General features: G+C 43.3%; 3 protein-coding genes across 3 annotated transcripts in view; all 3 read right to left on the bottom strand.

Annotated features, from left to right (window-relative positions):
- The window catches only part of vamp1a (vesicle associated membrane protein 1a), a 9,241-nt gene extending 8,289 nt beyond the window's left edge, over positions 1–952 (bottom strand). The window contains exon 1 of the mRNA XM_062529934.1: positions 442–952. Within this exon, the coding sequence (XP_062385918.1) occupies positions 442–443 (2 nt within the window). The 5' untranslated portion in view covers positions 444–952. The remainder of the gene's footprint in view (positions 1–441) is intronic.
- A 1,656-nt stretch (positions 953–2,608) lies between these two features.
- On the bottom strand, positions 2,609–15,435 carry iffo1a (intermediate filament family orphan 1a). Its single transcript, XM_062530020.1, has 9 exons — positions 14,157–15,435; positions 11,720–11,780; positions 11,093–11,188; positions 10,055–10,195; positions 9,351–9,514; positions 8,944–9,070; positions 8,433–8,528; positions 7,758–7,888; positions 2,609–5,917 (listed from the first exon to the last, which is right to left on the bottom strand). The coding sequence occupies exons 1-9, from the start codon at positions 15,152–15,154 to the stop codon at positions 5,770–5,772; spliced, it is 1,962 nt and encodes a 653-aa protein (XP_062386004.1). The 5' UTR covers positions 15,155–15,435; the 3' UTR covers positions 2,609–5,769.
- An 843-nt stretch (positions 15,436–16,278) lies between these two features.
- Positions 16,279–22,077, bottom strand: LOC134073103 (glyceraldehyde-3-phosphate dehydrogenase-like). The gene is made up of 12 exons (XM_062530084.1): positions 21,973–22,077; positions 21,599–21,643; positions 19,665–19,764; positions 19,374–19,480; positions 18,906–18,996; positions 18,412–18,527; positions 18,230–18,311; positions 17,738–17,889; positions 17,229–17,307; positions 17,034–17,117; positions 16,620–16,717; positions 16,279–16,517 (listed from the first exon to the last, which is right to left on the bottom strand). The coding sequence occupies exons 2-12, from the start codon at positions 21,619–21,621 to the stop codon at positions 16,448–16,450; spliced, it is 1,002 nt and encodes a 333-aa protein (XP_062386068.1). The 5' UTR covers positions 21,622–21,643; positions 21,973–22,077; the 3' UTR covers positions 16,279–16,447.
- Between the last annotated feature and the right edge of the window lie 1,506 nt (positions 22,078–23,583).

The raw sequence follows: 23,583 nt of genomic DNA, 5'->3' as shown, positions 1-23,583 counted from the left end.
CTCTATATTTGTTCAAATGCCATTTAGAATGGACATCAAAATGTGTAATCCTGACGTTATTGACCAGTGTGGCGTAAAATAATGGTCGACGACCTCAAATATCATCTAAAAGAACAAAATCGGTAGCGCATCTCAGTAGAGATGATTAGATAACACCCTCCGACTACCCATTAATTCATTTTCTATTTATAGGTGATCTTATTCATCGGTACTCTAAGATAAATGTAGCCGCATATACGCAGGTAGGCTACACTGAATTATCTGCTATGCAGTGTTTGCTCCGTTGAGGTAAAACCGCATAAACAACAAAATGGCAATACTAAAAGCAAACGTCCTAAATCCTCAACAATTACGTAAGCGACCGATTATCCACAATTTTTATGATAAACAAGCAGATAACAGACAGACAGCATTGGAATGGGGAAAAATCCGCATACTCACATCTCGGTGGCAACTGCTTAATAATCTGAATCGCCAGTAAAGAGCGTGAGAGAGGGAGGGACAGAAAGAGAGAAAGAGAGAGAGAGGGCGAGAGGGATAGAGAGAGGTCGCTCGAAGAGTATTATCCCAGGGAAATATGTGGTTGTTCCTCTGTGATGTCAAACTTCTTCCGCAGGATGTATTTAAATGCGAATGTAATACTGGGGAGTATTATTGTTAAAACGCACTGATTCTGGCACGGAATGTCATCACAGACGTGCTGCGCAGGAGAAAAACCCTTTTGTCTGATTCGGTGGAGGAAAATCCCTCAGCCGACACGATGCGCTGAGGAAAAACCAGATTTCGAATTTCTGAGATAAAAGTCACGATGAACTGGCTTCATCCGCTGATTTTTGCTGTACCTGCAAAGGCTGCGTAACCTAAATGAGAAAGTAGTGGTTACGTAGATCCGGCGAAGAGAACATGCCCAACCTAGCGGCCAGAATGTCCAGGGGATTTATTACACCCACTTGACTCATGAGTGAGTGCGCGAAAGTCATTTTCAAATCTCTCTCTCTCTCTCTCTCTCTCTCTCTCTCTCTCTCTCTCTCTCTCTCTCTCTCTCTCTCTCTCTCATGCACACGCACATCCCCTCCCGCTCGACCCCTTGTTTTGCGCTAGTGCGGTTCTCTCCCTCCGCTAGTCGTGTACGGGACAGAAGCACTGCGGTGCTGAACAGTGTTGAGTCTGCTGTTTCTGTCTGCGCGCGCGTGTGCTTTGCTCCACATCCCCCAAAACGACGAGAAACGACTTAAAATCACCGTGATGATGTATTTCGCGTCGACTGAGCAACATCAATGTTATGGCAGGATATAATTTCGAGCAAAATACGGTTCTTGAATCGCCAAATATGTTTGGAGACGATTTTTTACGCACTGTCGTTAAACCATGTAACTAGCCCAAATACACCGTACAGGCAAGACCATAGGAAATATACACCAGAAAAACGCTCCGTAAAAAAATCCCCATCGGTTTAAACTTTAATTTCAAACCTTTTCACCTCCCCAACCCCCCATCGCTCCAATCACTATTCAGTCGTTCACAACAGTAAATAGCCCTCTGGCGTGGTCTGTGCTGGGATCAGCAGCGCTAAGAACTGTCTGCCAGTAGACACCATCGCGACTATGTGGAGGGACAGTCAGCTCAGGACAACTATTGAAAGAGAAAGACAGGCAACGGGAGAGACAGACAGCCCAGCTCTGGTGCTGGGAAGCGACAGACGCCGACGAGGAGGGTCTCCGAAGAGGAAAGATACATCGGCCCATCGCTTGGGAGAGACGGCTCAACTCATTCGGAAAAAGTCAGCCAGCCCCACAACGTGCTGTGGACGAGGCAGACAATTTGGCTCAGAGCTTGGGAGAGACAGCTCTAGAGACAAACACGCAGATAAATTCAGCTTAGTGCTCTGGATAGAGCCTAGGCTTGCTGTGAAGACGCATGCAGCCTGTCGAGGACAAATGCGGCCCAAAAGTCCAACACTGGTCAGCAGGTCTCCCCCTCCAAGGAGAAGACAAACAACCTACCTATAAAGCATTTGAGGGTGCTGTATCAATACACATACATACATACATACAGTGGGAATCATCATATGACAATTGATCTTGCCTTAATTCAAAACATGCTAGGGGTTAGTATTTGACCCCTATGTTAAATTCCCATAGGAGCAGGAGGATATTTTATATGTTTTTATTTTTAAAGGACAGCTATTTCATGGATCCAGGATATTATGCATCCTGATAAAGTTCCCCTGGCCTTTGGAATTAAAATAGCCCCACATCATTCAACATAGCTAGAGATGGTGCTTTTTCCAGTAGGCCTATTAGCCTGTTTGATGCTCATTGAGCTCAGGTATTTATTTATTTACAATACATTATTCATTCACAAAGAAAATTGATGTCCTTAAAGGTTGGATATTTCCTCATCTTTTGTTTTTATTTAAGGCATTAAGATCAACTTATGAAGGGCACTGTACGTATACATACAGAGAGAGTGAAATATCCTTACCAGACAGACAGTGATTAACTATGGGGGAGTCTGTTCCAGACAAGACTTAATTGATTACAGATCAAGTGGATGCATTCACATAATTCCTATTTGAATGAAAGGCAGCAAAACATAGGATGCATGTTTCGATAAAACCATTTATTTTCAACACAGAACAAAAACAAGCAATCAACATCAGCTCCTCAACCTCTATCCAAGGAAAACCACTGAGTTGTCTCTCAGTGCTCTTATTTGCTCTGAATTGTTCTCATTCATGAACACATCCCACTCCTTACTCCAAGCCTCCTTGAGGGCTCTGAACATAAGGCTTATGTCTTCAGTATACCCACACGTTAAGACAGGTCCAGATGAACTGGTCTGGTTGATATGTTCCAGCACAAGCATATTTTGGCAGACATTCATTATCAGCTCGAGTCTTTCAGACTAAACACACATACAGTATAACTGTTTCTCTTTTTTGTTCCTTTTTACACACAACTGCAATCCCATCATGTTTAATTTCTGAGTTTAAATACAAGTAAAGTCTGAATGTTCAATTACAGTTACATATTTTGAGAGAGAGAGAGAGAGAGAGAGGGAGAGTTTAAAGGCTGCATTATTATACATTATGGAGGGATGAGGAATAGTAGCTGTGTGGTTGGTTATGGTATCATGATGAAGTCTTAATCTGAAGTTAATCTCTCATAGTTGTTATATATATACAGTATGTGCTATTCACAACATCTCCAGCAGCTTCAACGTTTGTCAATGCACTGGTGCTCTAGCCTGGGTGTTCCCATGCTGCCTTGCGCGCGGTTTGATTCATGCTGCTAAGGCAGCCTGCAAACTGCCGCCCTAATTTTTGCGAGACGATGATGAGTGATGCACATACGCATTTGATAGACATCCGTGGTGCCCAAAGAACGGACCTGGGTATTTTTTTTTCAAATACGAGAAAATGAACGTTTGGTTGCTAGACCACGTCTCATTGAGAAGTCGTAGGCGCTAGACAGGCTATGGGTACTCGACAGTTGGGCTGTAATCACTGACCTGGAATCTGTATGGTACATACCGTGAGGATTCTGCTAAAAGACTTAACAGACTGATCAAAGATCAGTGTTTCAAAACTGTTACTGCTGGAGATGTCATGAGTACTCTGGAGTCTTAGAAAGCCAGTTGGAAAGTTAAAAAGTCATAATTCTAACAAAGCTTTTATTTATTATTTGTCATGTACCTGTCTTACTGCAGACATACAGAGGGCAGAGGCCCGTATATTTTTTTTCTTGCTCATTCAAATGTCTTTCTTTTGTTGTGAGTTTAGAGTATTTATTTTCCTCACCATCTCTTGAACACTCATTTGCAGACAAACATGTAGATATATTTTGTTATCAGTTAAATAATACAGAATTATTTATGTCAAGTTGTATACATACTTCATTCAAAGATCTCTTAGAGGCAAAATAAAGTTATAGTAATTCAGCAACACACAATGATTCAAAGCTGTTATAAAATGAAAAACAAAATAACAAGAAGAATGTTTTAAAACACACAAACCCCCCTCATCTTTGCTCTGGGGGTGACTGTGCTGGTCAAAACTGCTGTACATTGGTCTAGGGAGGCTTTTATAATGGCCACACTGTTAGCTAAATTAAAGCTGAATAAGCTGGCACTACCACTGGGCTCAATGGCAAAATCATTCCTAATCATTCAGACCCCATATATGCTGACAATCAGGATATAAACAGTGTGTGTGTGTGTGTGTCTCTGTGTGTGTGCTTCTAATGCTTCTAGAAAGGCAAACCAAGGCCAAGATATTTTCAAAAAGCAGAGAGAACGCAATTTGCTTGTTCTTCGTGTCAGGTTTTTCGTTTTAAAATAAGATAAATAAAGACTTTATTTAAAGATCTAATTATACCCTACTACACTAATGCATAGTCTTGAATTACATTGGATGTACGTTTGACATCAGACTGCCATTGCCATACATTGGACCTGGCGTGGGATGACTGATAGGGACCAGCTGAACCTAACTCACTACTAAGTATCAGCGGATGATGGCAGCCTAGCAGAATTCAGTTGTGGTCTTTACTACAGTTGTATCTACAGTATGCTCTGTATCTACTATTGTATCTCTCTACTCTAATACTACAACTAAAGACTGAGCTGAGGTATGAATTTTCTGAGAACAATACCTACTTATTTATATAATCTGCTGTGGATTCTACAGTGCCTAAGAAATGGGGTCTTCTGATGAAGGAATGTAATAATGTGTACTTGTTCCGTAAGGCCTCTTAAATGGAGCTTCTGGACATTAAAAGGCTAAAAGACAAAACTTATGATACCTATAGTGACAGGTGTGTGTGTGTTTGTTAGTTTAGAGAGCATCTTTTGAGCCATGGCTTTGACTTCAACAATTTGTAGAGATTTAATTTAACTTTTATAATTAATCTAATCTAAGTATTTGATCATCTGATGTGATGCCGATTCTACTCGCTGGGATATTTAAGTGGTCACCACTACCCACTTTTCTATTAGCAATGATATTGCATAACCAAAATAACAACAAGAAGCTTTTGAAACAAAACAAAAAAACAAAACCCTCATTGTTGCCCTGGGGGTTCATACTAATTAACTAATGCATAACAAAGTAATGATGTAATGAATGTAAGTACTTGCTGGCTTTAATATTTTGATTCGTAAATATTTGTCGTCATCAAGTAGCTGTCAAAGTGCTGTATGTTCCGCTTTAGGACGCTAAAAAGGCAAAAACAAAAGTCTAAATTTTAAAACAAAATTTAAATTTTGATTAAAAGCTCTTATTTTGTTCCCCTGGACATCTTTTTGTATTTGTTTTTCTCACTGGTGTGTATTTCCAAGTAAAAATAGCCCCAAATGTATTATGTTTCCAAAAGTGCCATTGTATCATGGTATCAAAGTGCTGTATGTTGCACTTTAGGACAACAAAAATAAGTTAAAGTGCAAGCAAAAGTATAATTGAAATTTTGATTAAAAGCTAGGTTTTTTTGTATTTGATATTTTTTCAACTGGCATATATTTACTAATACAAATAGCCCCAATGTATTATATTTACCAAAAGTGCCATTGTGTCATGGAATTTTTTTTTTCTTTTTGAATATTGGCAGTACGACCCTCATCCAGCAGAGGGAAGCATTGATATTAATGAGACAAAGGGACGGGGTTCAGGTTACCATAGAAGCAGAGGCCTTCACCAAATCACTGGTCTAGCCAAATCACTGGTCATGTAAACACGCATGGAGTGATTGAGGTTGGGCTTGAAGGTTGAGGTTAGGGTTTCTTCCGGGCGACATCCTGGACAGTCGTGCCGGCCTGGTCGTTATCACCGGCGGAGTCAGCGGGCAGTGAGGCCTTGGGCTTCTCATTCTCACCACCGTCGGCCTCCTCCGTGGCCACGGATATCTGTAGAGGCGACTTCCTACGGAGAGGACAGGGAACCAGCCGCTCAGACACAACAGATCAGCACAAGAAAAGAGGAATGGCAAATCTGTATATCTGTTCAGCTATCTGTAATAAATGATTTAATGATGTTTTCTAAACAAAGTTCGGGAGGAGTACTTATAGGAGTCCACCGCGCCTCCCGCTGCAAGGGTATTTAAACCGGCCTCCTTTTCCTTACGCCACACGCCCCAGCGTTTGCAAAGTTATCCCTCCTCCTACCCCTCCTCGTCAATTTCACTGATAGGCTAGTTACTTATCCACCTTACACGGGGGGTGCAGGCGGCCATTGCTTTAACCCGATCTGCGCTTCAGGCATTTCAGGACCACGGCCAGCTACCTAGCCAAACATGTTCTTACAGTTTTTGCCCGTCGCTTGAACACATTTTGCAAAACTTCGCTCACCATACCAAAACTCTACACACTAGCGAACATAACACAACACTAGGAAATAAACCTTTCACATGTATGCCAAATTGAAACTCTTCTATCAGTACCTAAACTCTGCAATCAAAACCCAACAATCCTTTGTCAAAATGTAACTCTGGTGACAAAATGAAACACACTTGCATCATATGCATACACTTGCAAATCAGGAGGAATACACTAGTCTACTTTATATAAAACATATTTGCTTGAATACATTTAGAAAAACTTCACTCATTGTGCCAAAACTCTACACACAAGGAAACAATGACACAACACTGGGAAATATACCGTTCACATCACCATTTCCAATGGCTAAACGAATGGGCTTTTTGTAGATGGCTGATTGGTGTTCAGTTTTGCAAGTAAGTGCGTTCAGGTGTGTATTTGAGTGGTTGCAATTACCCGATGTGTTTTGTATTTTGGATACATGTGTTTAACAAATGGTACTATGAGATTTCATTTTTGAACGAAGTGTCTATGTATGACATAGAGAGTAGTATGCAGGACCAAGTGTGTTGCATAAAGGAGTAAGTGTGCTACAGAATTGCAACTAGAGTGCAAAGGAGCACTTTTGTTTAAGGTATAGGTACATGTGTTTGAGATATGGCAACAAAACTTCAAGTTGTGTTACTTTAGTCTAAGCATGGGTCTATAGTGTTCAAGCAACGGGCAAAAACTGTAAAGAGACCCTATGCAACTTTCTGCAGGAGACGATCGCTCCTTGTTTACATCTGGAAGTCTGAGACGAAGAACCACGCTTGCAATTTATATATTTAAATATAGCCTAAACATGTATAAATATACACGCTAAAGCTGTCGGGGAAGCTCTGCAGAGAAAATGCAAGCATAAAACGAGCGAAAACGAAAAACGAAACCGAAACCAGAGATGAAATCGCCAATCCTGCATAGTTCCTCTTTAACGTTACACTCAAGCATAACAATCATACTGATGGGCGAACTAGTGAAACCCAAGATGCCGCCATAGACCGCAACATATAGCTAGCCTGCTCTTGTGGCTCAGAAAGACTAATTCCACCTCACCATCACCCAATAAAATAAACGGATGGGGTGCACTGCCTGTGTGTTGTGTTTTGCTTGATTTAAAAGTGTACATGAGGTGATACACATGTGAAGTGAAGATCCAAGTCTGCATTGATGTGGTAACGGCGTCTCTGATCTTCTAAGGCCAATGTGTGTGTCTACATGTTTAAGTGTGAGTGTGTGTCTGTGCCCATGTGTTTGTGCATGTGTGTGTCTAAATGCTTGAGTGTGTGCATGTCTATGTGTTTGAATGTGAGTGTGTGTGTGTGTATGTGTTTCTCCATGTGCGTGTCTAAATGAGTTGAGAGTGTGTAGTCTATGTGTTTGAATGTGTGTGTGTGTGTGTGTACCTGTCTCCACTCTGAGTGATGAGTCTCCTGCAGGTCTCCATCTGCACGTCCAGGCCTCTCTTCATGCTGCACATCTCCATGTACTCGTGCAGGTGCCTGTTCATGTCCGACTTAGCAGTGGCCAAATCCAACTGTGCACGCACACACGCACACACACACACACACACACACACACACACACACACACACACACACACACACACACAGATATAAATGCACATACCCACACAGACATAAATATATACACACAAATATGCCAATAAATATCCCTAATTTGGGGGGCATTGCGGCGCAACAGGCTACAACGCTCGTGTCATGAACGGGTCCAAGTGCCCCTGGGGTTCGAGTCCGACCTGCGGACTTGCGGTCATTTCCCAATCCCACCCCATCTCTCTCTCCCAATTGCTTCCTGTCTCTCTACTGTCCTATGAATAAAGGCAAAAAAAAAACCCAAAAATATACTAGAAACAAAGTGAAATATCCTAAATATACTAGGAAAAAAAGTGAAATATGCTTAATTTCCCAATTAAAAAGATCCTCTGTATTTGAAGAAGACAAAGCTGGAGGAGACTGTTGTTAGACAGGCAGGCGGGCAGGCGGGCAGGCGGTCTTGCACCCCCGCTGCAGCTGCTCCCTTCCTCCACTCTGTCCCTGGAGCGCTCTCCTTCAACTCACCTCAATCTGGTCGATGGTCTCTTGGTACTCCTTCTCTCGGGACTTAAACAGGCACTCCGTGTCGTTGATCACTTTCTCAATGGATTCCTCTGGCTGCTTTTGTTTGTGTGTGTGTGTGTGTGTGTGTGTGTGTGGTTTTGTGTGGTTTTGAGTGCATGTGTGTGTGTGGTTTTGTGTGTGTTTGTGTATGTATGTTTGCGTGAGAGTGATACAGACAGAGCACGATAGAGAGAGAGAGCATGTGTGTGTGTGTGTGTTTGCATATGTGTGTGAGAGAGAAAGGGAGTGCATGCGAGTATGTGAGAAAGAGAAAGAAAGAGAGTACATGTGCGTGTGAGAGAAAGAGAGAGAGAGAGAAATAGAGTGCATGTGTGTGTGTGAGAGAGAGAGAGAAAATTGAGAAAAGGGAAAGAAAAAAAAAACCAGACAAATGAGTGCCAATGCTTCTGTTAAAATGGTAATGCCCCCGATTTCAGTCTTAAAGAAAAGACTAGATAGAGTGCTGACTAACAGAAATCACTTCGCCCTGGGTGTCCATTGCCAAGGTGCATCCTGGGAAATCCTCCCACAGTAGCAGGGTTTCCTCGGTCTCTTCCCAGGCCAGACTGTCACAGTCGTCCTCAAATTCACACTCCCGCCTGCACACATACCACACAGCACTGACCTCAATAGAACACTTCAAATGATTCAGTTACTACATTCCACATTCAGCCTGAATCCGTTCTGAGAGAGTCTGAGAGAGTCTTTTTAGCAGCAAAATGACGGCTGCGTTTGCCCTTGGGGATTTTATAATCCCTGCCAAGAAAACAGCAATAATTTCAAAACAGCTACCAAAAAAAAAAAAAAAATCAACCGAAACTGTAAAATTAGATTACAGAATGTTCGTCCAAATCGGAAGTATAACAAATGAGCTCTTACAGCTGATTGAGCATCCTCTGCATCTCCTCATTGATCTGATTGGTTGATGTGCAGGACTCCACTTCCTTGATCCCGCCCTCCTCGCTCTCGGAGAGGCTGATTGGCTCATCGCCCACTTGTGCCTGCTTCCTTGGACGACGGAGTGTGGATGGAGGAGTGGCCACCTGCCCATGAAATAATAGAGCTGTGTGTGTATGTACTCCTTAACTGGTAGAACAAGGTGCTAAAACAGCAAGTACATTATATGCAAGCAATTTATTAAAAACACAAACATGAATCGTAATCAGCAATTACATTAATAATTCCATTACTTTATTACTTGGTTGTGTCACTCAATTGTTCATACAGAAACACACAGCAGTGACTTATATTCATGATTACATTTAGTCATTCAGCTGACGCTTTCATCCAAAGCAACTTACAGAAATGATCAAGGCATAGAGTGATAACGACATGTTAGTGCGGCAATGAGTACTACTTGCACAGAGTCGAGTGACAGTTCTAGAAGGGGGTGTAGTCAAGTGGTAAGTGCTAGATGATGCGTGTTCAGTTGTTGGTAGTGCTGGGAAAGGAGCTACTGTACTTTCACATCTCTTAAGTGTCTGCTAAATGACTGAACGTAAATGTATGAGAGTGCCGTTCTGGCACAGGTGTTACTGTTGCGGCGGCTAGAGCGTGTCAGGTAAAAGAGACGCACGCTGTACCTGGAAGATCTGGATCATGTCCTCGCAGTTCCTCTGTTGAGCCACGTCGCACAGGCGAGCTGTGATGTCGATCCGGCGGCAGATATCCATGTCCACCTTCATGGCCTTCTCCTGAATCTTGCTGTCCAGGTCGGAGAGGTCCTGGACAAGTGAGACATGGCAGGGGAATAAGAATAAAAATATAGAGTAGCCAGCCGCACACACTGATGTCTATAAAAAAGAAATCAGTATGTGGATTCTCTATATTTTTTGTTTATTTGATGAACCCCCTGGCTAGCACCTCGACTTGGGTGTGTGCCCCTCCTCCAAGCCTTTCAGGGAATAAGAGTAAAGCATAAGGAACATATGGAAATGGACAACAACGGATCCACATAGGACTATTAGGAATAAGGAATAAGACAACCGGTACTCCATGGAATATATGACTAAAAATCAACACAAAACATCCACACAGTTGTCTTAGTCTAATACTACAATTCCACAATGGGGAATAGGGAATAATAAAAAATGAATGAGACAAGATACAGACCACGGAATATAAAGAATAATTAATAACAATAAGGCTAAAGACACAAAGGAATAAAGACTAAGACAATACACCAACTGAACACTATTTGGTCTAATTAGCCATTTTCATTCAAGGCACCAAATCAAACAATGGCAGCCCGGAATACTTAGAGCTGTCTTCTTTCATTAAGCTGCACTCAAACTGGCCCCCATCGTCCCGCTTATTAAGGTCGGCGAGGTCTTGGTCACCAGCCAACAGAGATAAGCAGCCAGTCTCAGCCAGCCTATTTGTACTGGAGACTAGCCCTGCTGTGAAGCTAATTTTGCATCCTGGTACTCAAAACTGGCGCCTCTTTGCTGAACCACCTGCCTGCCAGCTGACCTGTTGGTGGTGGTTTTAGTCCCCTCAGATTACTTTAGCTACATTGTAATCTCCTTGTTGTTAAACTTGTGTTTGTGTAGTGCACCACTAATCTGGGACATTGGTCATTGGTCATGTGACTACGGCAAGTAGCAGGTGCCAAAACTCACACTACTCATCAGGCCTTTGAAGAGCACCAGTTCAGCCTTCAGCTGTTTGACTCTCAGGGCCAGCTCATCCTGACACACTTCACTCTCCTGAAGGTCCTACAGGACAGACACACACAGAGAAAGACAAATCACACAGCGAATAGATTTACTACTAATCACGCATTATGATAATGTCACAACTATTTTGAGCTTTAGAGCTGCAGCAATACACTAATGACTGCACTTAGGGAGAATCAGGTAGGTAGAGACACTGAGACTGAGAACCTGTGTCATTTATGAAGATATTTATGAGTCATTTGAGCAGAGGCGGATATCCTGGTTCCAGAGAGTAAAAGTCCTGCCATATATTCTATCTACCTGTGCACTTAACACAGGCGATATCACTAATTATCTGATCTACTTGGTTGCTAATTAGGATGAGCTGGCTTACTAAATGTTTGGAACAAATCCTTGGCAGGACTTCCGGGATGTCCGCCTCTCCATTTGTGTAGATATGTCTGCATGCATCATTTGTGTAGATATTGTTCAAAAGTCCAACTACAAACAGTTCCTCATGATGATCATGAATCATAAAAAATGTCACACTGGAATACAACTGATGTGTGCTCCACACCTAGGCACACCTACCTCCTCCAGATCCCCAACCTTTTCCTGGAGATCTACTCTCACCGTGTACTCGTCCTCCCACCTACAAACATAGGCAATAAAACAACATGCATCACATCTTCCAATTTTCCCTTTCACTGGAATGATGAATCAATCTAGCATTTGATATAATATATCAATATTACATCTGTATGATGCACACACATGCATACAAGTATAAACACATTCCAAGGATCTATCAACAGTAATAACATCAATCACTTGGTTATCTGTATGTGTAATAATGAATGCATAATAGATGCTTTCTGTCTGGGCCTGTGTTTCTTTCTGTGGCCCGCTCACATATCATGAAGCTCTCTGGGAGGAAGTGTTTTCAAATCCCCCCCCAGTTAAGCCTGGTCCATAATTAGCCCCTATAAGTTCCTGCAGTAGCATTTCTTATTGATGCTCAGCTGAAGTGTGCACCATTTGATGGGCTAGTCCCGCTGGGACCAGTAAGTGGGTCTGACAAGGACGTCCGGATTGGGATAGGCTATGTCAAGATCTAAGGCACAGCTTAGCTCGACTTCACTTCACAGACCAATGTCACGGTAACTGATTGTGTTGTGGTGGCCAATGCAATGTTTGTGATATTCTATTACTATCCCATCATGCTGCATTAGAACTGCCTGAACTGATGCTGCCTTTTGTTCATCCGTGTCGGACCGGAGGCAGTTTCCATGACAACCACCAACTTGTGCTCAAAATGCACTTGAAGTCATTGGAGTTGCATGCGTGCTGGAGTGCTCTTTTCTGTAATGCTATGCAGTGTTGTGGAAACGACATGCACACACACGCACAAGCTAACTCACACGCACACACACACACACACACACACACAGACAAATGTATGCACACACACGTGACAAACGTGCTGCTGTGCACCCTCACACGACACACACACTCTCTCACTGCGGGGAAGCAGCGATGGGAAAGAGAAAGTGTTACGTAAGCATTGCTCCAAAATCTGCACAGAGGCAAGCCACACACACAGAGGGGGCTGAGCTGAGCAATGAGAAGATTAGCCAATCAAGATGGCGGTGTTAGAGCATACAGATCTCACACAGTCACACACACCAAAACCCTCTCCAACAGCACACACACAAGTGCCTCTACAGAAAGTCTAATTTGCCATTGGACTAAGGGGAATAAGCAAACAAAACAAAAAGAACGACAGCATCTCCCGGGAGTTACAGAGGCAGCGTCAACCAGGAGAAGATGTTAATAACAAGTGCTGTGCATCCCCTCTGTAACTCATCAGGGCAAAGACATTAATCAAACTGATGACTGGTACTGCAGAGAGGCAGAGAGAGAGAGAGAGAGAGAGAGAGAGAGAGAGAGAGAGCACAAGAATAAGCTTTGGAGTGAACAGGATAGAGAAGTGCGAGAGAAGGAGGAGGTGGAGGAGGAGGTGTGTGTGTGTGTGTGTGTGTGTGTGTGTGTGTGTGTGCGTGTGTGTGACGTGTGTGTTGGGGTGGGGTGGGGTGGGGGGCTGGGGGTGGCAGAGAAACTCTCAGCAGAGCAGTGCTGCATTGCAGATGCAGAACAGTGAGGGGAGGGGGCAGGAGCAGGAGCAGCAGAGAGAGAGGGAGAGAGAGAGGGAAGAACCGGAAGGGAGGAGGGAGAAATGGGGTGAGGAACCGAGAGAGAGAGGGAAGGAGGGATGGATGGAGGGGAGAGGAGAGCATGTGAGGCCAGAGGAGAGAGGGAGGAGGATGGGGGAGAGGAAGGGAGGGGGGTATACAAGAAAAGGGCCTTCTCTTGCCAGTACTCTCACTTTGAGCTAATTCATGTCTTTGGATGTGATCGATTTGGACATTTAGGACGGTGCAGCTGTGCTTGTTAAAACTTCGGCTCACAGCGCTGGCTGTAAACTCCGCTGGATGTGTAGGAAGTGTTATTACTTATAACACAAATGTCTGAGCTTACATCTAAACAATAAAGTAGTTACAGATAAAGGGAAATACACTTCCCAGATTTCCCCATCGTAAACAAATAACTTCTAACACTGTAACAAACTTCTGTCACTGTAACAAAACTGCCTTTACAGTATGTAAGCACTTGGACCATCTTCACAGACACAATTGTAAACACTGGTATACTACAGCCATCCCTTGAATACATTTCATGCTCTGTGGATCCTTTCTGTAAAGTGACACCAGGAGATCCACCCAAGCTGTCTTGAAGCATAAATAAACCTGAGGGTTTCTGCCTGACCATGAAATCAATGACGGTGTGGTGCAACTGTAATCTCTCTCTAATTTGTGCCTATTTGTTAGTTTATGAAAATCCAAAACTGATGGTAGCACAAGGGTCTATAAAACAAACACACAACGTTTGTTTTATAAAACAAAGAAAGTAAACTTTGTTTTCAAACTTAAAGCGGGTGTCAAGTGTATCAGAGAAGGCAGAACTTTACCTGCGTTTATATTCGTCTCTCTCTCGCTTGACTTTGGCCAACACGTTGTACAGCGCACGAATCTCAGGTGTGATGGTGTCAACCTGGACGCCTACTCCATCCGGCTGGCTCCATGACACCCCAGGCCCCACTGTCCGAGTCTCTTTGGTGATACCTGGGCCCGGCCTGCGCATATGGTTGTAGGACCAAATGTTTCCAGGTAGGAACCTGGGTGGAGGGTTGTTGCAGGTGGTAGTTCCAGTACTCATAAATCTCTCGTTTATGTTGGATATGGTCTTGGGTGGGTCAGTTGGAGTGGCTGGACTAATGGTTATGTTGGAGGTGAGGTTGAAGTTGGAGTCTGGGATGGAGGGATTTACAATCCCCAGGGTTGGACTCAAATTGGGCTCAAGAGTGTCTGTTGTGTTCAGGGAAGGGGACAGGAGGCTCCCGGTCAAATAAGCTGCGTTGGTTGCGTTTTGGAGAGGGATGAAATCCGGCCTAATCGGTATGGGCCCAACAAACCCCGTCTGAACGCCGACATCGCGTGTGAGTGGCCTTCTCCCCATGCCTCCATCGTTGTGAGAATCCAGCGCTTGCTGTAGCTGTTTCTCCAAAGCCTTGTTTCGACGCTCAAGCTCATGAACCTTTGCCAGGAAGCAACGGAAACGCAAATTGAGCGTCTTCAGGACGCTTATGTTGGACCCCAGGTCATTGCGCAAGGCCATGGCGGCAGGTGCGGGTGGTGGCGCGCGATGGAGGCTGTTGTTGAGGTGTAAGTATGCGAGTCCGGTCGGCGGCATACCGGAGAAACTGTCCGATCCTACACCAGGGTACTCGCCCAAGAAAAGATTAGAGTCAGGTGCACCGTAAAATGAGTCGGGCATCAGCCCTGTAGTCGATGACTCTGATAGACCTGATAACTGATTCTGTTGCTGATGCTGGAGCGAATACACGCTCTCCCCGAGTAAAGGATTCATTCTTCTATGAGAAAATCTGAAATGCTCGAAATCCGGCATGAACACCGATTTTATCAACTTAGCTTGCACAACTTAAATCGTTAATTGAAAGGAAACGGTAGCCAACCTTACTTGGTTAGCTTTGAAAAGTAATGCACCTTTGTTATATATCCAATCCGTTGGAACAGTGTAAACACGTAAGGCACAGTTCTCCTCAATAGACAGAAAAAACTTGTATGCCACGACAGAATATGCGTGTCAAAAACTGCGGTAATAAAATGCAAAATACCTGGTTTTCCAGTACCGGACAGTATGAAGGATAGGTCTTGGACAGTAGCAGTGTCGCCACACTTCCTCACAGGCACAAATAAACACGAGACTACCGACTGCGGTTCTCAGCTGTGGTTTACAAGTATTATGCGCGCATGCACATTTAGTATAGAACTATTGCTGCGCCTGAAACATTTGATCTCACGCATATAAGTGATATTTGTATAGCTTTAGAGCAAAACTATTTCAGAACGTGGCAAAACGAAAAAGAACAGTAGCCATTTGCAATATCTGCCGCAGGTTTTTAGAAAGTTACGGTAGCCTTGGCACAAGGTTGACGTCAGTATGGCCGTGAAAGAGATGCGCCAAGTGGTAAAATAATCATGACGACACCTTATAAGACAGTATAACAGCCAATTATTCAGGCGATACATGTGCAATTATCAGAGGGGTGGCGTGTTGACAAAACCATGTCTTAGATTCGGTCTACACCCTTGAATTTGCATGAATTACAAAAACCTCCAACAACAGAAACAGCATATCAACAACACAAGAGGAAGAAAGTAACAAAAAAAGTTGTATTATTCATTTCAGCTTTAGGCTATGACTGCAATATTCATGGAAGCCATGCTGACTGCATGTATATCTGTGCTATCAAAGCAATATGCTGCAGAATGCTTGGGGAAAGTGATTTAATGGCAGTTAGACATGCAGATAAAAGTGGATATAGAGGATATGGTTTTATGGGATGGTTAATACCCTTGCCCCCAAAACATCTGATCCTATGTTGGAACATAATGGAACAAAGTCCTCCATTGTTCACAAGGCAGAAACCACCAGGCACCACTCTGTATTGTGTAAATAGACCAACATATCTGCAAGAAAGAATCTACAAGAAAGACCAAGTACACATCTTTAATTGTTGGGTCACAAAGTTTTTATTAAAAAAGTGATTGTAAGTGGAACTCCCCATCGCCAAGTCATCACCAGGGAAAACAGTGAGGCGGAACAGGATTACAGGGAAAAGTTGTCACGATTATCACAACGTAGCAGTGTGCAGGAAACGCTTCACGGCAGAAAACTTTACTCCTTGGCCTTCATGTGGACCATCAGGTCGACAACGCGGGTGCTGTAGCCAAACTCATTGTCGTACCTGTTTAGAGACATCAGACAAACAGCACAATGTGGTTATTATTTGTGTTATTGTGTGTTAAGAGGGCACAGTCTACGTTGTGTGTGACATTCAGGGACGTACCATGACACCACCTTGACAAAGTGGTCAGAGATGGCAATACCTGCACCAGCGTCAAAGAAGGAGGAGTGTGGGTCGCTGTTGAAGTCTGTGGACACAACCTGAAGAGGCAGAAGAGGCACAGCTGAATAGAGAAACTCAGGCCCAACTAGCATAATGGTTGAAATTCTGATAACTGGGATGTTGATGTCGTCTACAGCTAGAAGACGGACAGACGACAATATAATGATCTAACGGTACACCAAAATGAGAGTGGGGAGAGGCACTGTTCAATGAATATAGAATAGCAAGGCGCAGTACCTTTCAGCTGATCCTAACTACAGCATTTGAGTTGATTTAGTAGCTAGTAGTAGTCATTAATAACACACTGTGTGTGGATACAGATCTGTCATCAGTCTGTGAGTGGAGGAATGTTACCTGGTCCTCTGTGTATCCAAGAATTCCCTTCATTGGGCCCTCAGCAGCTGCCTTCATGACCTTCTTGATATCGTCATACTTGGCCTGAAGTCAAGGATAAAGACAGTGGCTGTGTGAGCTAATGGACTAGGGGATGAGATCGGAATGAATAAACAGACAGGCAGGAGAGAGGGATAAGAGCTGAGCTGCACTCACAGGCTTCTCCAGGCGAACTGTCAGGTCAACAACAGACACATTAGGGGTGGGAACGCGGAAGGCCATGCCGGTAAGCTTTCTGAAATACAAGAAGACAAGAAATTAAAAAAAATTACAATTAGTTTCTCCACATTAAACTAGTGGGACACACGCCACATCATCCATTTGCTAAATTACAAAAATGTACATTAGCTCGGCATTCCCTAAATGTTATCAGCTGGATAAGCTTGTCCTCTTAATAATTCATGCCGTGAAGCCCAGGACGATATCTAATCTCCCCTTAAAGATTTCCTTAATGATTCAATGTTTCAACGACATCGAACTCAACAACAAAACCACTGGCAGCTCTGAGGAAAGCTTGAGATGACAGTTACATTTTGTTCAGACACCAGTATGTCAAAGCAGGGCATATCCTCTAGGGTCAGGGCGACTGCCTTGAACTCGATGCCTTGATGTAGCTAACTACTGCCAGGGTCTGAGAGGGGTCCTGCTCAGGGTTGGGCACGTACCCATTAAGCTCGGGAATGACCTTGCCCACGGCCTTGGCAGCGCCGGTGGAGGCTGGGATGATGTTCTGGCTGGCGCCGCGGCCGTCTCTCCACAGCTTGCCTGAGGGAGAGTCCACGGTCTTCTGGGTGGCAGTGACAGCATGCACGGTGCTCTGGACAATGCGGAAGACAAGCACAGCGTCAGTTAGAACTGGACAGTAAGAATATTTCGGTGACCTGGCTTCACACCTTACAGTGTTAAAAGACTTTAAAATATATATATATATATTTTTGAATGTAAGATTTTACATTTTGACATGTGTAACTGTCATACACCATGGTACAAATGCACTGCCCATATTTCATGACATTCTCAAGAAGTAGGTTTTTGCACTTTTGAGATCAGTAAACAATTCTTGAAGGAATGTTTGTTTTCTCAATGGACATAGTAGCATACTGTTTATCTGTGTCTTAGTGTAAGTCTGTCTGATCAGAAAAAAAGGGTAAACATACCATGAGACCCTCAATGATGACGAAGTTGTCATTCAAGACCTTAGCAACAGGTGCCAGGCAGTTGGTTGTGCAGGAGGCATTGCTGGGAAAATAACAAAATTGATCATTGATCAATTGATCAAGTGATGATAATAGAAAACAGACAGAGATATTGCCACACTGTCAAAGATGGTCTAACCTACCTGACAACCTTCATGGAGTTGTCATACTTTTCGTGGTTGACACCCATGACAAACATGGGGGCATCGGCACTGGGAGCAGAGACGATAACCCTCTTGGCGCCACCCTTCAAGTGGGCCTAAAAGAAGAGAGAGAGAGAGAGAGAGAGAGAGAGAGAGAGAGAGAAGCGTCCATCTTTATATCCTGATGAGAAAGTTGCTGTGTGCAGCACACAGACATATTTCCCTAACAGGCAGGCTACACCCGGCCCATAACAGACAGGTTGGTTGCACCACGCAGGTAACTGAAGTGTTGCGTTCGGAGCGGATGCTGCAACAATTCCAGCTTCCGCTGTAATCTGGGGAACTAGATGTGACAGCGGCGGATACATTTGAAAACATTAGACGAGTCTCTTAAAGCCCGGCTGTAACAGTAAGGTCTTTCAGTTGAATGTAGAGTGTAGTCTTTGGCTTGCAGTACACAATCAAAGGAATGGTAGGCAGTAAAGAGGACCTACTGAGGCCTTCTCGATGGTGGTGAACACGCCGGTGGACTCCACGACGTAGTCAGCACCAGCATCGCCCCACTTAATGTTGGCTGGGTCCCTCCTGCAAATGGAGAATGGGTGTTAGAGCACTGTAAACACTGGTAGCCTACCAAGTACACCTAAGAACCCAATTCATCTGGGCCGGGTTTCCCAGTTAAGAAGCTCTTAAGTGCTAAGAACTTCTCAGGAATGCTCGAAGAACGTTCTAAGAACACTCCTAAGAAGTTCTCAGCACTTAAGAGCTTCATAGCGAATCTGGGAAACGCGGCCCTGTACTACTAAATAGGTTCCTGCCCAATAGCCACACTCCCACATACTGCAGTACTTTAGACATTCCATTTGGGACCATTTGGCTATCTGCTGAATTCAGATATACAAGATTTGTGGTTTTATATTGAATGACTGAAGGTTGAGGATTGTTTGTGCATGGGTCCTTACTCGCAGAAAACAGTGATGGCATGTCCATTGATAACAAGCTTGCCTCCATCAATCTTCACATCACCGTGGAAACGGCCGTGGGTGGAGTCATACTTGAACATGTAAGCCTGTCAACCAGAAGATGTTTCCAGTTGATAATTGACAGTATGAAATTCAAAAGTGTTCTTCTAGTGTTTTTCTAACAACAAAACACAAATGTTACTTGTTCATAATTGATAATATTTTGCGTTTAAAAACAGTTGTCGTCTCCTTATATATTCTATTATAAAGAGGAGGAAGACAGAAGCCTACCATGTACTCGACATCGATGAAAGGGTCATTAATGGCCACGATCTCAGCCTTGCCGGTGAGCAGTGCCACTCGGGTCACCAGGCGACCGATGCGTCCAAATCTGGAAAGAAATAGAATGAAATAGAATGAATGGCATGTCACTGTGCAGTCTTTCTAGTATAAACACTCTTATAGACACCCCCCCCCCACACACACACATACACAAACAACTAATGTACATTGAAAATTGTGTATGTTCATAATATTATTCTCTTGTAAGGGCTTCTGCTCTTTCACATTCTGCCATCAGGGGGCAGTATCAGCCAACACATGCACATGAACACGTACACACAGAAACACAGACACACATGATGATCACTGATCCACACTTACACCATCACACATTTATTCTCACTCATACACAACAAAGATCTAAGCCTTACATGGTCAGCTCGCCTCGGCCGATAACGAAAGGCCAAATCTCCACACCAAAGTCTTTGCCCTCTGCCTAATATGGCTGCCAACTCAGTCAGGGCCAACAGAGACGACATGGTCAAGTGAGCTGAGACCACAAGTCTAGCCTGAAGATGTGACCAGATGTACCAACGGTCCTCAGGACACAAGACAACTGGTGTGCTCTTAGAACTATGCTGCAGTTGTTAAGACAGTTGCCGTGGTTTCCGGGCCAAACTCCGAAGGATGGCTTACGCCCTTACCATCTCCCTGAAGGAGATGCAAATGTCAAAGTAGCAAGTCCGAAGGTGCTATGCCAACCCAAATGTTTAGACTTCTAATGGTCAAGCCATATTACTTACATGTCACCTGCGCAAATTATCACCCCTGCTGAAACCCAAGTTGACAGTCGAGGTTTGGTTGGCAAGGCTGTGTCACTGTCTGGACTGATTTGAATATTTGGCAGGGGAAACGCGCGGTGCCACTTTCATCAGGATTATAAAGGCTCTACTGTTCCGTCCAATGGGTAGAGACATCACACAGCAGCTGTGGATGGTCACCAAGGAGGGCAGACTGGCAGCTGACGCAGCCGGCATGAATAAAGCCATTACACGCACACAGCGCAAATGTTATGCTGATGCCAGCCGGATAAAAAAAGTTATGAATACCCATATGGTTAATGCATTTACTGGCAGACTAAAATGCACAGTAGGCTTTCCTGTGGGCCAGAAAATAATCAAATGTGCAAGTGTCTCACTGTCAGAAGAGACAAAGAACTAAGTCTTGGTCAAGTGTTCTGTGGCAAAAGTCTGTCGAATTAAGTTAATGTGTGCATTCAATTCTACTCTACTGTCAATGAAAACATAAATTAATGGAACTGTTACAGGGCCATATAGAGTTTGCACACTGTGTTGTCTTATCTCTGAAAAAAAAGAGTCCACCATGCCAAGAGTTTTACAAAAGGGCAGTGTGGATCTTGTGCTACTCTCACTATCTCACAAAAGCCCGAGCAGCCAGCCACCTCCTGATCCTAAAGCCCTGGCTGGAAAGGTTGCCACTCTAAAATTAGTTGGACAGCGTACAGGAATGTGACAGCTGAGGAGGGGAGAGATGGAGTTGAGAGACATGATTGAGAGAATGAAAGATAACAGACAGAGAGAGAGAGAGAGAGAGGGAGGGAGAGAAATGAAAGAGAGGCATAAGAGAAAGAGAGGTAGAGAGGCAGTGTGTGTGTGATATGACCTCGGAACTATTCTAAGCACAGAATGGAAGAGACAAGATGGAGGTGGTGTGATGTTACACACGTAGCCTCGAATCACAGTCAGAGTGCCTATAGGCCTTCCGCCTAGGCGCAGTCTTATGTAATACAGTATATCCTCTGTTCTGTCCTTCTAGGACTTCCGAACCCCTGCACTTCCTCAAGCAAGGCAACTTACACATGCACCAATGGGAACAGGTTCAAGCCAAATATCATTTGAGCAATTCATATGCAGGTCACTCACCCATTGACTCCAAACTTCACCATTTTGTCGATCTGTTTAAGTCCGCTGAAAGACACAGAGGCCACCACAGGGACTTAATTAGTTACAGAGCATTTGCTGAATCAAAATGCAGATTAGCTTATGTGAAAAAAAAACATATTTCTATAAAATAATAACTGCACATGTAAATGTATTTATATATAATCTTAAACATAAGTCTTTCAACAGTCAATTTTGGAGTGAAGTTAGACTAAAAGACAAGATAATATTTTAAAGGTCAAGTAAAAGATGAGAACATAATTGCATAACAATGCATCTCAAAGAAACTTCTCAGAAACTTTGCACAAAACACGCCTTTCTTCTAGCAGTAAGCTTAGGTTATAAGGTAAGTTTACCGTCGGTGAGAGGTATCTGTGCCGTTGAGTGCTGTGAGCGGGGACGAGCAGAAGGGGGCCGCCAATTTATCCCATCGTCCTAGCAGGAGACCCGCCCCCTTAGAATGTCAAGGACGGGGAAACTTGACGCAATTGACCCGCGCCACTCCAAATAATTCCACTAGAAATAACGTTTCTAGACTTTGACAGCGTCATCTTTTGAAATTCAAGTCGCTAAATTATGGGGTGCATACTTTTAGGAAGCGAGCCGCCTAATATTATTAAAGTACGTTGTTGACGGCGCATGTGCCCATAAAGATCTTTGTCGGTGCAGTTAAGCGGCCTTTATGATGAACTTGCAAGACTTTTGTCCATCATATAGCCTAGGCTATATTTTTTTTTTTTCATCATAAAAGTATGACAATGTAGCGCACAACTTTCTGCATTCTCATTTGATTCACGCACAGTTGTGTGCATCCGATTGCCTTTCAGTGTGGGATTTGGGATTGACACTTAACAATTAAAGTTGCTTTGTAACACACGGAAAGACGTATGTTGCAAGCTTTCCTCGACATATTCCTGCGCAGCCACAAGCTAAGGATGTATATGCTATAAGGTCCTCAGACAGGGGTGATGTAAAGGTCAACCTAAAAATAATGCAGATAACCTTCTCAGTGCCAGTTCAGACCCCTGTATATACCGTACCAGGGATGCACGAGACGTCCTCTTCTTCATATGCCAAAGGCTGTGACATTTGCCGGCCATACGATCAATTTAAAGACCAGTATATCAAATGTAGGCCTATAGCTGATGTATGTTACATGCTAATGACATAAACATGAACCCAACATGAATGGTAACAGACAAAACAATGTCCATTAAGAATTTCATTAAAAATTGATTAAGGAGAGAGGTTATCTCGCTCAGAAGACTCCAACAATATTTCAGGTGTCTTAATTCTATTCTGATGACCCCTTCCTGGTTTGATATGCCAGGGGATGTGATATGTCATATGACCAATTTTGTAGTCAGGTAGATCAAATGTTACATGTAATGTATATTGCATGCTAAAATATAAAACCCAACATGAATTGCAGCAGGCAAAAAGAGAGTAATTATAAAGTAATTTCAAATTCTAAATCAAATAGGCCTATTCTTTTGAGAATTTATTGGGTTGAATGAGAGAGAGGTTCATCAGGTTCAGAGGATGCAAAATCTTGCAGGTTTTGTTGCAGATGACCCCTTCCTTTCATTATATGCCAAAGGGTGTGACATTTGCCAGCTATAGGCTATGACCATTTCATGCATATAATGTAGGCTATAACATGTTAAACACATGTACCCAATATGAATGCTAATAGGCAAATCTATTGTACCTGTAAATCAAGCCTGTTGCAATACAAATGATTTATTATTGGGAAGCTTCTGTTATCTATTTTCAAGTAAAATAAAAAAAAACATATATAATGTTCACAGCCCAAATTAAGCAAATTTGATTAATTATTCAAAATGTGAAAATATGGACTTATATAGTTCTTGATCTCAAGGTCTCATTTGATCTGGCCATTATTAGCAATATTCCGGTCATTCTTACTATTATGCTCAAGGTAGGCTTTCAACTTAGGCCAGAAG

The sequence above is a fragment of the Sardina pilchardus genome, chromosome 24 (genome assembly GCF_963854185.1).
Source record: "Sardina pilchardus chromosome 24, fSarPil1.1, whole genome shotgun sequence".
Lineage (NCBI taxonomy): Eukaryota > Metazoa > Chordata > Actinopteri > Clupeiformes > Clupeidae > Sardina > Sardina pilchardus.
Note: the sequence above shows the minus strand (reverse complement) of the source record. Positions and strands in the feature narration are given on the sequence as shown.